The following is a 17973-nucleotide window of genomic DNA, read 5'->3' on the forward strand; positions in this document are numbered from 1 at the left end:
ACGATTTCTAACATCGTGGCATTCTTTTTTTGACGTTTTTCCTGAATTCAGGTGATGTACTGTGTGGTTGTCCAACGTAGGAAGGCTTCGAGTGGTGCGTTTGGTGATTAGCTTGAAGCCACCACTGACATGTTCTTATAACATCCATTCGTGGCGGGTGAATGTTGTGGTACCATAAACAGAACTAGCGAACACAATACTCAATCAGAAGTTATTACTATCAAGAACAGTTCTTAACTCATATAGATCTCCATCAATTGCCAGTATTCCCATCATTTGTCGCCTTCATCCATGGCAGCATCGACTTTGAGCTAATGACAGAAGCTCTTATATCCATCCATCCAACAGCTACCACGATTCCATTAATCTGTCTGAGTTACAGGCAAATGCCATAGCCATGCCGCCTTGAGGCAAGCATTAATCCCATTTGCTGTACGAATGCGCGCAAGAATGATTGACCTCAGAATCACATGATGGACGCTCAGTTGCGGTCGGTCTACTCTACTGCTTCCTTCGCGCAGTCACATTGCCCTTCGTAGATGTCACGAACAATATGTCTTGCGTATCAGGAACACACCTTTTCGTCATGCAAACACCTACCTAGCTGACAATGACTTTTTGGAACGATATGGGTATCCCTAAGAAATGTGTGTAGCGGACTCTCAACAGGTGTTGCAAGTGCATCGCGCATCCTTTCCAAGAACAAGCCGCGGGATCAATGTATCGATCTGAATACACTCTTTCTTACTGGGTTGCTATTTGGCGAGGGCCTCTCGTCTCCGTCGACATTGCTCGTTAACTTCATGGTCCAAAGGGAAAGTTGGGCATGACGGTAGACAATTTGAGGCGCGGAGCAAACAAAGGCAGTCTGTCCAATTTTAACGACGAACAAACCGAACCAATATACCTAGGTAGGCACCTTAGTGAGCACATCATTAATGGTAGGTCGTGATGTGGTATCTGCTCAATAAGCGGGTGCGTGCAGATCTGCTGAATCGACAAGAGGCGGAACAACTATTTCGTCTCTCGTGCTTTGAGGGACTAATTCTTCTGATACCCTAAGGAATTATGATCTTTTAGGGGCACCTTCCTTTGTTATTATTTTGCGACAGCTGATTGCCTGGGTAGGCTCCCTGGCAGTGACAGTGACAGTGGCAGTGGCAGTGGCAGTGGCAGTGGCAGACAGCTGTCGCGGAAGGTAAGGGCGGACCATTACTGCATCACACCCTACCATAGTAACTTTTTCTCTGTTCTTGTTTTTTTTTTTCTTTTTCCTTCTTCCCTTATCACCTTTTTCCTTCTTGCGCGCCTACACGATGGTAGCAAGGGCATCCCGACCCAGCATGGATACGCATCCCCAGGGACACCTCGGGGAGGTCTATCAAGACGCTTTTCCAGACAACCACTTCCCTAGCGACCCATCAGACGATGACTTCGATTACGATTCGGAAGAAGAAGAAGAGAGACCAGAATTCTACCCTACTTGTGGTCTATGCAGGTTCTATTTCGAGCCTGGCGACCCTGTTTGTATATGTGAGCCACCCTGACTACTTTATGCTACCTCTAGTTGAGACTGGCATCGAGGCCACTTTATTATGGTAGCCTAAGCTTGAGAAGATAATGCTTCTGCTTATCCATCTTTACTGAGAGTCGCCTTGGCTAATTCATTCCAGTTGGATCTGTCGGTGAAAACATCCCGTTCCGCTGGAAGGGCGAGTACACGGTCCCCGTGGTAGAATTCAGACGAAATGGGGAGAGAGCATTCCATATAAAGTGCGTCGACCTAGTCGACTCCTGTATCAGTGTGTGGGATGACCACAGGGTACGCTTCAATCCGTACCTCCACCGGATGTCTATGATCTCCGGTTCCATCCCCTACTTCATTCAACCTCCCAGATCCTTCACGAACCAGCGCGGCCGGTGGCTACGCAACTCAATCACTCACGACCTCCAGCATGCTCTGAGAGGTCGTTTGCCCCCCGAGATTTGCCAAACCATTGCCAGCTATTGTACGCAAGAACGGGCTACCCAGATTATCAGAGATCTATGGCTTGGTCACGGACAACGCTATGAAACCTCCATGATGATCCCGTTGGACGACACTTATGGTGCCAGATCTATAATGATTCCCCTCGATGGGAATCATCCCCTCTGGATACGGTATACGGAAATGGAAGGACTTCGGTACGTTGAATCCATATCCCGTATTCAGCAACATGAGAGTGACGAGTTGTTCTTCTCTCCTGACGACTACGCCGGCTCGCCTATCAACATCTACTTTGCTGAGGACCATCGTGGAATACGACAAATTATCATCACAGAATCCGATGCGCCTCCTTCTATACATCATGCATCAGGTCTTCACTGGGTCATCTGCTGCCGTCACCAGAAGCTGCCTTTCTGCCTTCGGTTCAAGAGTGATGTGAGTACATTCTGACTTCAACCCGTTTCCTTAGCTCACATCCATCTTCAGGGCATCAAACTGCGTGACTTTGTTATCACAAATCCTGAGAGACCTTCACCCAAATGGGATCTTAGACGTTGGGCCACGTTCCCCAGAAGTATCGACACATTTCCGCCACCCCCCTCTATTTGTGATGGCTATGATCGGAACCTCAGCTACTACGACGCAATCCAGGCGATAGACTGGAACGCTCCAGATATCTGTGGCTATTACTTCTACATTACTGACGGAGAGCTTCGTGGCATAGTTGCTGTGAAGGAACGGGATTCGCGCACCTCTCATGTCGACGAGTACCAACATGGCCACGTCGGGAATGTAGTAGGTATCTACTTTCCCGTGGGCCATGGAGAGCGGGTTTCGGAGCTATGGCTCCGCACGGGAGAGTACGGTGACGACGCCATTGAAGCAGATACCATGATAGTACGTTTATTGAGCAATCCCTCGTCAGGGCCCCGTGGAGACCTTTAGCTGACCCTGCTCTAGCTCCGCACAAACAAGGATCGCAGTTGCGTTCTCGGTCTTGACACAAGCAGCTTCTGGCTCAGGTTTGACAGCAAAGAATCGAAGAAGTTCACCTACAAGAAACTCGCAAGTTTTCCACCAGTCGGCCAAACGCGAATGTTTTACTCCAGGTCTGGACACTGTAAGACCTGGCTGGCTTTTGATAAGCCCACCAAACTCGAGGTGTGGTTAGGTCATGGAGAGGTCACTACTTGGACGGGCGAAATCGAGGTCTCGCTTCCATTCCCACATGATGAGCCAACGTCGAACAACATATTTCACAACAACTACCTTGTGGCATCCGCCCCCCTCCATGGTGTCAGGAGTATAACTGCTTGCCGGTCTTGGGGAAAGGATTTTTTAGGTTGCACAATCGTGGGTCTTCTCCTGACTTATATCGATGGCAGTCAGCGGTGCGTCGGGCTGGTTCGACCAGATCATCTAGAAGCCCCGATGGAAGTTCGTTCAGGCAAGATCTGGCTCGGTTCCAGAAAGTGGAAAGGCGAAAGAATCCGTCCAGGCCCCTTAATACGAACCATCAAGTGTGTTCGTGTAATTGAGCCCGAGCCGTCGGAGAACAATCTCTATGAATATCTCGAAGTGCAGATGTCAGGGAGACTCGACTGGTACTTTGACCATGTCGTAAGTTGCGGCCTGGCCCCTCGTACCGATGTCGGCGAGAGACCCGACGAGATGAAAGCAGTTTTGGACCGTCAAAGCCACCTGCGCGCGTCCAATATCAGGGCTTTTGAAGTCAAGAGTTGGCCAGTGAGAAAGTAAGAGAAGAAAAGGTTGGGTCACTTTATGGGAGCTTAGACAGGCTATTAGGCTACTTGATTCTAGTGGCCTGAACCTAAGAGGACATTTCTTCTGTAACCTGCCTGGCAAGTTGGATATGGAGGCAAAAAGTACATGATGGGAATGTATTACTGCGATGGATGGATATTGACGAACCCTTCTTGAGTCCCAAGGCGCAACAATCACAACGCGCTTCAGGGTAATACGACTGGACAAATTAGCTTAAGAACCGTCAAACAACTGTTGAAAATTGTAGACATTTGTTAGAGTTGCCCGGATTTGATACATCGAGAGAAAAATGGATTTCCTTTGAACCCGTTTACGAAGTTGTCGCAAACTCGCCATGTTGCAAATAAAGTAGATGGGTTCCCAAGACTTGACGTGATGCCTCGTAGTCGAAAGTCCGAGATTGCAAGCGATTTGACACCAGCGTGATGAAAGAGAATAAACATTATCTTAAAATAGTACAACATCCTCAGCATGCGGCTCAACTGATAGATGATCGCATTCCGCTTGCATCGAAGCTTTACCATTCGCGTTACCCTGCACCATTCGCCCCCATTCCAAACCCCTACTAGCGCCCCCGAACCCCCTGGAGTTTCATCTCAACACCACGTCTCATCTTTTTTCTGCGACTACAACAACTAACAAGAACGACTTCTTCTGTATATTGAGCTATACTGCATCTACTCGCGTATCATCTTCGACTGGAATTGTAAATAGCTATTCTTGCTACCCATTCTTGGTGACCCGGCTCGGCCCGCCCTCATCTCATACACACTGTTCCATCTCACATCATCTCAGACATGCTCTCATCATTCACAACAAAACTCGCCCTAAAAAAAGCCGGTATACCGAGCGACATACTTTCGTTTCCCACAGAGAAACGCGAACCTAACAAACTTCGCAAAAACCCACCTGATCCATCTGAACAAGATGACTCGAGCTGGGGCTCGTGGATGTCTGTCCGCTCACTGCCTCTGAGCGTACAGCCGTGGCTAACGCCTCCTCCCGCTGCTGTATCCGTCGGTCGCCTACCAGGTATTGGAGATAAAGCTCCCTTGGATAAAACTGGCAAGTTGAGGCTCGGGAGGAGGACGTTGCTTGTGTTTTTACGGTGTGTTGGTTGTGCATGTAAGTTTGCCATCACACATTGCGGAGCATCTTTGCTAATAAGATACAGTTGCTCAGAAAACATTTATTAATCTACGTACAATGGCAAATCGGTACGGCGACGCACTAACATGCATAGCCGTTTCCCACGCCTCAGAGCAAGCAACAAAGAAGTGGGTAGATCTTCTAGGCGGCGCATGGAGCGTGCGCGTAATAGTCGACGAAGAGCGAGCGCTCTACGCAGCATGGGGTCTGGGCACGAGTAGCATGTGGTACGTTCTGAACCCATCGACGCAAGTGCAGAGTTGGAAAGAGACGGGGTGGTTGGGTGAGAAGGTAGCTGGTGCGATACAGGGGAAAACGCAAAAGCCCAAGCCGAAACCGGTTGCGACTGTGAATCCTGTTGAAGAGGAGGAAGAGGATGAGGGTCCTTTGACCACGATGGGGAATAAGTGGCAGGAGGCGGGTGCTTTTGCGATAGATGGGACAGGGACGGTTATTTGGGGTGGAAAGGCTGCGAGGGCAGATGATGTTATGGAACTTGAAGACGGTGCGAGAATCTTATTAGCCTAGTCGATACACAATAATAGCGTCAATATGAACTTTTGGATAACAATAAGTTATGGGGAGACATTTGGCTTCCGATCTTCTATTTCGGTTTCCCACTCGCGACCCCCTTGAGTCTCCAGTACCGACCCTAAATCTCCAGGGGGCACAGGTTGCTGGTGATGAGCTATAAAACAAGAACCATACCAAACCAACCACTCTAGGCGGCCTTTCCATTCGACGCGATGCCAGGTCAGTCCATCTTCAGACGAATTCCCACCATAAATCGTCTTACCAGCCGACGGTATCAACCTTATCGCGTCAACCAAAAACCCATAAGACAGCGGCCTAAGCCCTAGCCACATGTCGCCTGTGGGATCAGCCGGCATGAAGGGCAGCAGATAATCGAGTCGTATCTGCCCCACGGCTTCACGATGCTCATCAGAATAGACGAACAGAAGCCCAACAATTCCGGTTGATCCAGGTGCCCAAGCCTGACATGGCACCACCCTAACCACGTCCTCCAACTTGGCCGTCGTAAAGAAATACTGGTTCCCCACTCCCGACGAGGACAAGACGGCAGCGGGACCTACCAATAGGGCGCAAGGTTCGTTCTTGTCATGCCGCCTGTCTGCGGTGACGAAAGCTAGATGGTCGACACAGCCTTCGAGACAGCTATACCAGAATTTAGCATTTGTTGGTGAAGGAAATGAGGTGAGGCGATCGAGTATTACAGGAGACCGGGGATCGTTGGGGTGCGTTCCCAAGACGAACACGCGCCCTTTATTCGTCCGTAGCTATGGCATTCGTCAGTATCCGAGTTAGGGCTTTGAACATTTCGAGACGTACGATAGGAATATCTCGACATGATTGAGGTTTCTTCCGACGCCTCCAAATCTCAAAGACTCGCTCGTCGTCTTGCATAGGGAAGTATAGCCATACGGCATGTAGTCGATCACCGCCGCCTTCTTTGTAGTGCATAGATGCTTCGTCCCGACTCTCGCTCCGAACGTGACAACGCAAGTCCACGAGGTCCCCGTCGATCATACATGCTGAGTAGCCAGTTATCTCAGGTCTACCGCAATCCATGAGCTTGAAGTGAGGAGTCCCATGAGCCCGGGCATCCAAGTCGGCGAACCATACGGGACCTGTTGGTGGTATCGACCATCTAATGGGTGGCTTGCCGGCTGCCTGCGGGGACTCTACTAATTGTAAGTCCCGAATCTTGAAGCCCTGTGCACGTCAGCTTTATGGCCCAAGCAGTGGGATGATGAGTCCATTGCTTACATCAGTAAATCCTCTCAGAAAAGACATTCTTTCACTGGTCTCAAAGCAAGACCACCAGATACCCGCGCATTCTTTTATAGGATCAGGCAGACGGGTCTCATCCAAGTATAAGGTCCCCACGCCGAGATGGTTGGATACATAAGTGACTTTACCGAGAGTACCATCACTTCGTGCTGGTACACGTTCAAAATCTGCCCCTTGCGTATTCGACAGATGTGATATGTACTTGAGGCCCTCGAACACCATGGCAATGCCCCAGAGAGGTTGGCGAAGATCCACCACAAAATGGACACAACCTCTATTTGCATCGATGACTTCTTGGGGGATTCTTTGTTGTCTGTCGAGCAGGCTTCTTACACCAAGCCTTGCTTGCTGTTGAAGGTCAATCTTGTTGATATCGTTGGGACTTTTGGAGTTTAGACCTTTGAATAGAAACGCTCGTCTTCGGAGAAGATCAGAGGATGGGGGTTGGAAATGGTAACCGACGACGCCGGGGCGCCTCTTAAAACCACCAGGCCATTCTTGGAAACAAGCCAGATGTGCTATCGGAATAGCTTCCCTCGAGCGTTTCCATCTGCGAGGTGGAACGCTCTGCGGATCTTGTGGGTTGAAAACCCATGGTTGGTACTCAAATTCGATCGTATTGGGTGTATCAGGCGCACGTACTGATGCTATGAGTCAGCGGACAGGCACATCGATGATGGGTAGTATCAAGTCTATAAAGACGAACCTTCTGGTTTATGGACAGGCCTGATGGCATTGTCCCCAGCTTTGAGCTCAAAGAGGCAAAAGCAACAGTATGGTAGTAATCGGAATGACTGTGAGGCGTCCATTGATGGGTGGTTATTCACTTGGATTGACGGTGGCATTGAACAAAGATAGGTATCTCACCTTGTTTAAGTATTCATATGTGTGCTATCCGCGTGCGCGGTATGTCCATCGTGCAACACTGCAAGGACATGGATGTCGGATTGAAGATGCAATTGCTTCATCGAGTCCATTGCACTTGAGATGACTCCTCGTAAGAGTCACCTGAGCAACATGAAGGACCATTTGTCTTTGTCTCTCCAAGGTAAGCATTTGGGTTTGGAAGGAGCAAACCAATGCAGCATTCCAGCCAATAGCGTTTGCTCTCACTTGAGAACAAACGGTTGGATCTCAGGCATCCATGAATTGTTGTAGCAACATATTGTGACAGACCGCTTTTGCAGCGACAAGCCGCAGGATGGAATCTATGATTCCTATATTCCATCTTTGCGGCAGTCGAGTTCGGGCGCTTCATGACTGGCTGTATCGTTGCACCGAAGTAGGGCCTGGTCTACAGACGGCAATGCGAAGGACCGCTTGGTAAATAAAAAAATGGACAAAGGAAAACAAGCAACGGCAGCCGTCGCGGTAAAAATGCAGGTATCGCGTTTGTTCGCGTCTCGAATCAAACGAATGCGCGATTGTTGACAAGCAAAGCAAGCGGGCAAGCATCCGATGGAAGTGTTGGATAATGATCGTCACATCAAAAACCAGCAAATCGATTGCTAACAAGTTGAATGCCCGGGGAAGACTCGGCTACGAGCATCCAATGTGGGTGTTGGTCGTTTGTCAAGGCAAGAAGCCTTCCGTGGTAGCGCTGCCTCTATATTGTCGAGATGTACTGGTGGAAGGAGCGAGAGAAGTGTCAGCCAGCCTCTTACCAAACTATTAGCCATGGCCTAGGGCAATTGAGTTTTTAGCATCCAGATTGGATGGCTGAATACTTTCTACAGCAGCCCGCCAATAGTTCACAAGCCACCTCTCGTCAGCCTGAAGTCAGCTTTTCAGCCCATTCAAGTTAAGGCAGAGCGTTTTACTGGTTGTTGCTGACAGGTGACAACACACTGTGAGAGTAGAAGCGCGGAGACGCCTAAACGGGTGTCCGCTCTACCTAAAAGGACCTCGAAAAGGTGTGGTTGTACCTGTAGCGGTAGGAGATTGGTGTGCCATCAACAGACACCTCAAAAGAAAACAAAAACACGAGCTGAAAAGACATGGCGAAACCACGAGGAAACACATGTAACATGGTGGTCGGTAGAAAAAGAAGTGTGGCTTGAGGCTGGTGGATGATCTCCCGAGACGAGACCTTAGAGCGAGGCAAAGACCTTGGCCGGTCCAGTGAATGGATGAGCATAAATTGAGATGATACTGAGTGGCCAGGAATAGACACGGGGGGGAGATCGTATTTCCAGACGAAGACGGGACGTGATACGATGCACGGAGACTAGACCACTATTTTAATCGATCGTCATGAGTAAGAGTAATATGTACTTAGGCACAGTACAGTAGAGTTACGGGAAGGTAAGCTAAGCGCACGTGCAAGGAACAAACTTAGTTGAACTCTATACTGTATATACACCCTCAGTAAATGATGAGGCTGACATTGATCAATGTTCCTGAGATTCCAAGCAAGTAAAAAAGGGATACCAACTCCTTTGACTCCCTCCAAAAGGGAGGACCTAGAGGTATGACAATGGCGCGGAATTCTAGAAATGATGAAGTAAGAGGCTGGAAAAGGGTGAGACACTTTCAAGGAGAATTAATTATACGTTCGTCAGGACTTGCTCTCACGAAATTGCTAAACAAAGATACGAACGAGAAGAGATGAAGCATCACGAGACCTTGAGACTTTTCTGTCCTACCAGAGTCTTGATTGTCTCGGCTTGCTGAGTTTGGGTATTAGACATGAATGGGCTGATCAGGCGCTAGACTCTGGTAAGATCGATTAATTAATTCGAGATCTGTGCATATTTTGTTCGATTCAGATTATTGCAAAATATCAATAGTTTGGTGGAGTCTTGTACTGTACTGTAGTATGACGAGAGGCTGAGGTGAAGCCGTTGAGGCACGAAACCTCAAAAACTTTAGCAAGCCCAAGCATCATCACCAAAAGCATCCCTGCTGCGGCGGCTACGGATACATCACATAACATCTCGTTCAATGCGCTGGCATCGGCATGGAAGGGGAAGCACACGGGCCGTTAGTGGGCTTTTGGTGCATCAATTCCCTTTTTGTTGATTCAGCATATGCATCTTGCAGGTGTTTCGCCTCCCATTTGATCGTAAGGATCGTATACGAGTGATGGGAAATGTATTGTTAATCGGACAAATATTTGTGTTGGCTTTCCATCCATCGCGGAGATGGAAAAACTGTGGATATTTGCTTCAGGTTGGGATGAGATGATACATAACAAACGACGTTGACGGTTGATTCCAAGTGTAATTACTACTCCAGACCAAAAAGGAGAGACGCCTCGTTCGATCATCATCATATGAGAAATGCATCATGAAAGGGAGAGAGGCCCTTTCCATTTACATCCCATCCACACACACATCACAGCACAGATTAGTTTAGTTCAGATTAGTCGCGGTTAGTTGAGCATGTACCTTTAGTATCTGCATGTCTTCCCCACAGAGTCCGGTCACTTTTGAGGCTGCATCTCAGCAGAGCATTGCATTGCAGTAAGGTGAAAGAAAAGAAAAAGCGCCGAACTCGCACGGATATGTCCGGGCTTTTGAGCCATCTCTCACTCTATTAGGCCAGTTGCACGGCGCTGCAGAATCACCTGGCTTATTCTTGCCGACCTGACGTGCCGTACCACCTTCCATTACCTTGATCGTGATACCTATTGCATCTAATTACGTCCAGAAATAAATACCATCAAACAAAGGGGTCCTGAGTTTGAGGGGAATTGGAGGACCGACCCCTCGAAATCCAGAACCCGCCCTCTCAGGAACAGAGAGGTTTTGATGGGCGGGTACGAGCAAATCAAGTACAACATCACGTCACATGACGCAAAAAACGACTTGATGGCCTCGTACCAACACAACAACAGCCAGGCCTAAGCATGGATGGATCGTAAGCGGCCAGGAGTCAATCCAACCGGGGCAGATATCCAGGGCCAGGACAGGTGGGTACAGCGTCAGGGGGTAGCAGAATCAGGGTCCCTGCCCGGGCCATCGTGTTCCCCTGTAGATACTGACACAGCGCTAGACTAGCCGGACCAGGAGTGACCTTGACTGACCAACCTTGAGGGCAGCTCCAGCTCAATGCTGGAGCAGCTGTATCCGTAAAATCGATGATGAATGGAGTTTGTCCACAGCTGGCGTTGTACAGCGTATCGTCAATGGACAACAGTTGATGTGATGTGATGTGATCTTGGTCAGGTAATCTCAGGTGCAGAACGTTTACCTTTCATCTCTTCTAATCTCAAAGCCAAGAGCCCCGAACAGTCAGCAATTAAACCAAATCGCACGGTATATCGAAATAGCACCCGATTGAATTATTCCATCCAATCCATCTCTCGAGATAACCAGGGAAGGACAGGGCTATTTCACTGTAATTCCATTTCAAAACCTAAGGCGCTGGACGACGTCGTTGGTGGCTAGGTGGATAAGCTACCTGCAGTAAGGAGTGCAGTGGACAAACCCCCCTCTGAACCAACTCCTATTCTAGCCCCATACCATCCTTCGCTTGTTTGTCCAGCCTCTGGGCTATTGCTTGCTAGACGTTCAATACCAATTCTATTGTATCCCTCTGGTCATGTCTCCCAAAACATTGACCCTTTGATGGTCTTTGCTTTGAACCTTCCCGGGGCTTGTCTCTGCTGAGGCTGTCCAATATCCCCGCTTTCACTACCCGGCACAAAGGCCCATTCGCTGCATCGGACGGTGAGGTGTTGGGGCTAACTGAGGTTCGTCTATCAAACACTGTGCTAAACCATCATGGTCATCATTGTCAAGAGCATCGTGAAGCAGCATCAGCGATGAAAGCTTTAGCGTAGAATGGCCATACGCCTTTGGCTTTGAATATACGATAAAGGCTTAGGTGAGCTTTAAGATCGTCCCCGTTGGGACTGCAGGTGAGCTTATTCTTTTCGGAGGTGTGCACTATTTACAGGTGCGCATAACGCCGATGCTAGATACAGTGCGACACCAAGATTCACACCCAGCAGTCAGCCTCCTCGGGCCCATGGAGAGGCAGGTACAGTGGAGGACAGCACAGTACAGTCAGGTACCTGGTGCACTAACTAAAACTCCCGGTGAAGGCCTGCATCTCCCCCAATATTGATGTTACCAGATCCAGAACGACTACCGTAACGAGATATTACTTTCCCCTCAGATCCAGAAGGACCAGACCAGACCAAGAAGAGTCCCAGTCAGTTCCGTGTCTCTCGTCTCTTCTTGTCCATTGTCTAAGGTTGTCTTGGATCTTTTTACTCTTTCATACTCTCTTCTCCCTGACGGCAAAAACTAAACCCAACGGGCCTGTCCATCCATCCATCCATCCCGCTATTAAACGCCATCGCTTGTCATTCCCATACACATCCGCATTTTCCAATCTTGCTTTGTCTCTGTTTTCTTTCTTCATAATTCTTCTACCTCTTCTACTATCAACTCTACTCGCTTCTCGATTCCATACGTTTTGCTGCTGCTCCTGATCGGCTCCTCGTTCGCCACGTCCTTGATCGACCCTGAACAGTTCAGTACCATCATTTCGCCCTCTTTCCCCCCGACGAGACGAGACGAGGTGAACCGGCGTCCCTCGCACCGAGCGACCCCCTTTTGGCAACGAGCCCCCCCACAGGCACAAGCACAAGCCTCTCCGACGTTCAGTTCATAGTCCATTAGTCCAGTCCACAGGCCTACTGCTCTCCGTCTCTCGAATCGTACCTACATTGCCATTATTATTCCGCGTCGCCGGGAAATCGTTGTTATACCGACTGCACTTCAGCTGCAATCTTTCAGCATTTCTCCGACTCATATTCGGCGCTGTTTCTCGTCATTGTTCATATTCGGTCGAATACGCTTTCGCTGTCTTTTACACTCTTGCTCTGACGTTGCTTCGCTCTTTCGCTATTCCCACCCAGGAACAGCGTCTTCTCGTCAGCGATCAGATTCGCCCCTGGCTCTACGATACACTTTGGCATTGGATCGCATGCTGAAGTCTTGAGACTTTCTCTAGCGCTCAGAGCAGAATTGCATTGCACGACGTTTTCTACCCGCTGCTCCAGTTCCCGTTTCTATAGCGTTCGCCGCCACCGAACCGAAGCAAGAGATTCGGTCGGATCCACGAGCCCAGACGCACGCAACGTCGTCACGCATATACTGCCGTCGGTCCCCGCAATCACTTGAACCATCCCGGGGCTCGCTCGTTGCTCCATATGGACGCCCAGACCACAACCGCAGAACCTCATCATCCTTATCCCTCCAGTCCTTGGACTTCTTCGACGATATCATCGAGCACAACGAATCCAACGACACCTTCTGCGACGAGTTCTCACAGCGCAACCGCCGCCGAAGGCTACTTCTTCGCCGACCCGTCCGCCACACAATTTCACTCCCCACGCCTCGACTTTCTCCCGGCCTTTCTCCTCCCTCAATCAAACATCTACCACGCTCAACTCCTCCACTACAATAAGCTCATTTCCCCCTCTCGCGGCGGCGGCCTGCAGACACCGCCACTCCCTCCCGTCATCTCTGCTCCTCATATCCAGGCGGCGCCACGGTCGCGATCGTCTAGCAAGGTGTCGCTAAGGGACGCCTCCGCCGGCAAGGGGAACACAGCTGGAGGCCATGGGAGCAGGTCACATCAGAATTTAGACAAGAGTCGCTCGGTTGCATCCTCCAAGGAGGTTCCGTCCAAAATGTCTTCCAAGCAGGCCGCCGACTCATCGAGGCCTTTACCCCGACGATCCGCACCCTCGGCTCAGTCCCACTCTAGTTCAGTGCCCTCGACGCCTCACCAGCACGCTCGGCAATTTTCATTTGAGGACCGCGAACCGTCACCCACGGGGACAAATAACCACTCGCCACGCTCGGCTTATTCTGAGACAAATAGTACATTACCTGCGCTTCGGCCTTTACCGCCGCGATTAGGAGGCTGCAAATACGAGACCGCCCAGATAAATTCTAGGAGGAGAATACCGTATTCGGTCGGCAATGATCGTCTGGAAAAGCTGGACTTGCGGACGGTCAAGAACAAGTTGTCTGATGATGAGGAGCGAAAGCTGGCCACAGATATGCGAGAGGTCTTTGACCGACTACTGCCTACAGCCGCTGTTGAGGAGAACCGAAAGAAACTAGTGTCGAAGCTTGAAAAGATCTTCAATGACGAGTGGCCCGGACATGACATTCGGGTGAATCTCTTTGGTTCATCTGGAAATCTTCTTTGTTCGGATGATTCTGATGGTACGTCAATATTTCTAAGCCGCTGACCACAATCTAACCCTTTTTAGTGGACATTTGCATCACAACCTCGTGGCACGAATTGGAGGGTGTTTGCATGATCGCCAACCTTCTAGCGAAGCGTACGTATCTCTCTGCACGACCACAAATAATTCGCTAACAGCAGATCAGGGGGAATGGAAAAGGTTGTTTGTATTTCGGCTGCCAAGGTGCCTATTGTCAAAATATGGGATCCCGAGCTGGGCCTTGCGTGCGACATGAACGTCAACAACACACTTGCACTTGAGAACACCCGAATGGTACGAACATATATCGATATTGATCCACGAGTTCGCGAGCTTGCCATGATTGTAAAGCATTGGACACGGAGAAGAATAGTCAATGACGCCGGTATGTGGCTTCTCCCCTCACAAACTCTTGTCTAACGGTTTGGTAGCATTTGGTGGCACATTGAGTTCGTACACTTGGATTTGTTTGATCATCGCGTTCCTGCAGCTGCGCAGCCCGCCCGTTCTCCCCTGTCTGCATCAGTCGCCACACAAGATACCCAAGCCCGACGGTACCCTCCCCGACTTTGCCGACGATGTTGAGAAGCTGGCTGGTTTTGGAAACAAGAACAAGGCATCCGCTGCGGAACTTTTGTTCCAATTCTTTCGCTTCTACGCTCACGAATTTGATTACGACAAGCACGTTCTCTCCGTACGACAGGGCAAGTTGCTCACCAAGCACGACAAGAAATGGCATTACGCGATCAACAACCAATTATGTGTCGAAGAACCTTTCAATACGTCTCGAAACCTCGGAAACACGGCCGATGAATATTCTTTCCGCGGATTACATATCGAGTTGCGTCGAGCGTTTGATCTGATTTCAGTGGCGAATCTTGAGGAGGCTTGCGAGCAGTACGTGTTCCCTAAAGAGGAGGAAAGAGTATGGTCTCGACCAGCACCACAGCCACGACCTGTCCTGCTTCGCAGCTCGTCACAGACACATTCAGGACGTGGAGGCCGAGGTAACCATCGCGGCGGCGGACGACATAACAATAACTACCGAGGCGGAAATTCGAATCGGCGAGCATCTGCGGGCGTTCCACAATTCGATGCAAACAACAACAATATGTTTATGCAGCCGGTGAACATGGCGCAGGAACTGCAGTGGTACCAAAACCCACAGTTCCAGTTCCAATATGCACAGCAGGATCTCATGACTCAAATGGCGTTGCACCAAGAGAATATGAGACTCTTGTATGCCAGTCAGTCGCCAGCATTTATGCAGCAGCAGGCCCAAGCAATGAGTCAACATCAGCAGCAGCAACAGCAGAGAATGTCGACAAGTGCAGGATCGGCCCAACAAACGCCGCAGCAGACATCGGATCGTTCTAGGACAAATTCGTTCGATAACCCGCCGCTCAGCGCGCCCCTGCGACCAGATATATATGCTTTATACGGGATGAGTTTGGGACAACAGTTCTTCCCTCAAGCAGGTGCAAGTTACGGAACATATCCTTCGTCTCCTGCTAGTACGACTGGAGCTACTCAGGACTTCCGTCGTCCACTGCAGCGAAATGGTGTGACTAACGAATCAGGTGCTCAAGGGTCAAACGGTACTCTGCGTTCACATTCGCAGCCCGCATCGCGTTCCCCGTCATCATCACAGGCAGGTACTGCGTACTTCGGTGCTCAATCCTTTAGCGGGCCTACACAGTCTCGAGGCGCCAACGGCAACCCAATCCCAAGTTTCATGTCTGATGATACAGATTTCGATGAGACACCGAAGGCGACTACGGATTCCCCACAATCGGAGGAGGGCAAATATTCTGTTTACCTGTCGGAGAGCCCCAGCCCCAGCAAGAAACCTCAACAGCCAGTGCCGGCTACGAATGGTCTTGCTTTTGGAGATCTGTCCAGTCAGGGTTCCAGCCCCGGGCGCAGACGATTGTCGACAGACCAGCTTCCCCAAACAATTCTCGACCGTCGAATGAAGAGGACATCACGATCGCCTTCGCCTTTAGGACAAGCACGAAATATTACGACTACCGCTGCATCAGCGCCATTGGCACAAGGGCCTTTCCCTGGAACTCAGAACAAGAACTTGGGACGCCCTTTGGTCGTGAACGGATCGAGTTTGAAGACAAGCGTGACCCCGAGCCCGCGTCAAGTCCCTTCTGGAGCAGAGAGCAGCAATGAGGAGACTCCCACTTTCGAGAACCCTCTGCAGATCCATGCTGCAAATGGAATGCCCAGCTATCCTGTTGATGGATCCATCTTGCCTCCAGTTGAGCCGCAAGGAGTTGTGAACCAACAAGGTGCCTTTAACCAGGTTCCTGTGGTGGCCAACGGCTCCACTGCGCCACTTATGGCTGCAGCTCCATCAACAACGGATGACCCTTCGTTCCGTGATCGCATCGCTATGATGAGCGCTTACTACATGGGGACTCCTCATATTGTTCAGGATCCAAATGTTGGAAACTCTCGCTTGTCTCCTTCGACTCGACAGCGTCTGATGTCGCGCCAGAACCAAAATGGTGTGATAGCTCCTCTCGATCTCGCTATCGCTGAGAACCGCATTGATCGCCCTGTTGGCCAAGACTTTGCTCACCTCTCACCAGTATATGAGACTCGCACTCCTTCTCCTACGGTTCTTCGAAAGGATGGACCATGGAAGTCCGAGAAGCAGAACAGTCCCAAGTCAGGCCGTGGAGATGGGCCTAAGGGAGGTCAGAAGTCTGAAGAGCAGTCGCACAATTCTCAAGAGGGAACCAAGTCTCAGAAGAACCAGAAGGGAAACTCGAAGTCCAACGGCAACCGGGAAAACGGCCACGTCCGCGGGGCTAGAAGCGAAAGCGACAACGCCTGGCAGAAGGCCGGCAAGGGCAAGAAGAAGGGTGGCAACAACAACAATGCGCAGCAAGGAAACGGCGAGCAACCTCCCAAGCACGAGTCAGAACGAAAGGGTGGCTGATTGGTAGTCTCGATCTGAGAAGCGACGAGACACGTTGGCCAGATCTTTCGGCCTGCGACTTTGGGATATGCCATCGGGCTACACCTAGCACTGCAACCGTTCCTTGATCTATAAACGGCTGTTTGCCATTTTGGATAAGGCGTACTGCAAAGTCCATACCGCGATCAACGACTCAAGATGGATGGAAGACTGTTGAAGAGATGACAAAGGCACATTGGAGACACTGTTCTGGATCGTCCAGATAGGTGACGATATTTACATATGTAGTAGGTGTGTATGATTGATGTCCAAGAGTGTTTTATTCATAGCATTTATACCGCAGTGGTTAGCGGTTGATTTACAGATTGGCAAAGCAAGAGGGTCGGTTTCAGTGGCATGGCATGGCATGAAAGAATGACAGCAAGGCCGGATCCGCTGGCTAGAGGATATGGCAAGGAAAGGAATGGTATGGACGGACAACTGGTTGGTTTGTTGATTGGTTGCAAAGCACAAACATGGAAACGAAGAGGCGTTGGCGTCTTTCTACACATGGCCGGTTGGGAGGAGGCGTTTTATATACACAGCTGCAATTGCATTAAAGACAAGTCAAAGTCCATCTTAGGGGGAAGCGGGAGGAGGGAACAAAGCGGTTTACAGTATATCCTACAAGCTAGGCTGCATGGGCAAAGAAGGGTTCAAGCGGTTTTTCTAGATGGTTGTCAGAAAAAAAGCATGGCCAGATGTAACGAAGCACAGAAAAGAGATAAATGAAAGTTTTAATGCACAGCGGTTTCTCAGTAACAACCATAAAGAGTAAGACTATTAACTTGGTGTTGCCTGCATGATGCCGAAGTTCCGATTACATGATGTATTATTCATGTCGGGGCGGTCCCTTATTCGCGCGCGCGCGCGGGTATGTGCGGTAATTCCTGAAGCTTAGCAACATTACTAAGAATACTGGCTGATGTCTTCTGCAGTGGAGTAGGATTAGATCTTAGAATAGATGCTGACACATTGTCGCCAAAGTGACGTTTTGGGCGATTGTAGATGGTGAGAGGGGAAGTATAAAGATGTAGCTATAGTTCCTTCGAAGTGTTGTGCCATTCACTC

The 17973-nt window shown here is 49.8% G+C and overlaps 3 protein-coding genes across 3 annotated transcripts; 2 read left to right on the forward strand and 1 right to left on the reverse strand.

Annotated features, from left to right (window-relative positions):
* Positions 1–1316: 1316 nt before the first annotated feature.
* Positions 1317–5449, forward strand: FIESC28_00439 (uncharacterized protein; the record flags this gene model as incomplete). Its single annotated transcript, XM_031154590.1, has 7 exons — positions 1317–1533; positions 1674–2422; positions 2474–2884; positions 2948–3741; positions 3809–3873; positions 4646–4897; positions 4947–5449. The coding sequence occupies 7 exons, from the start codon at positions 1317–1319 to the stop codon at positions 5447–5449; spliced, it is 2991 nt and encodes a 996-aa protein (XP_031021329.1).
* A 47-nt stretch (positions 5450–5496) lies between these two features.
* FIESC28_00440 (uncharacterized protein) lies at positions 5497–7542 on the reverse strand (the record flags this gene model as incomplete). Its single annotated transcript, XM_031154591.1, has 4 exons — positions 5497–6219; positions 6272–6655; positions 6710–7380; positions 7440–7542. The coding sequence occupies 4 exons, from the start codon at positions 7540–7542 to the stop codon at positions 5497–5499; spliced, it is 1881 nt and encodes a 626-aa protein (XP_031021330.1).
* Positions 7543–12899: 5357 nt separating this feature from the next.
* FIESC28_00441 (uncharacterized protein) lies at positions 12900–16884 on the forward strand (the record flags this gene model as incomplete). The annotated part of the gene is made up of 4 exons (XM_031154592.1): positions 12900–13926; positions 13974–14045; positions 14095–14313; positions 14360–16884. 4 exons carry the CDS (start codon positions 12900–12902, stop codon positions 16882–16884), a joined length of 3843 nt encoding a protein of 1280 aa, XP_031021331.1.
* Positions 16885–17973: the final 1089 nt, after the last annotated feature.

The sequence above is a fragment of the Fusarium coffeatum genome (genome assembly GCF_003316985.1).
Source record: "Fusarium coffeatum strain FIESC_28 chromosome Unknown BRIP53273_contig_10, whole genome shotgun sequence".
In the NCBI taxonomy this organism is placed as follows: Eukaryota; Fungi; Ascomycota; class Sordariomycetes; order Hypocreales; family Nectriaceae; genus Fusarium; species Fusarium coffeatum.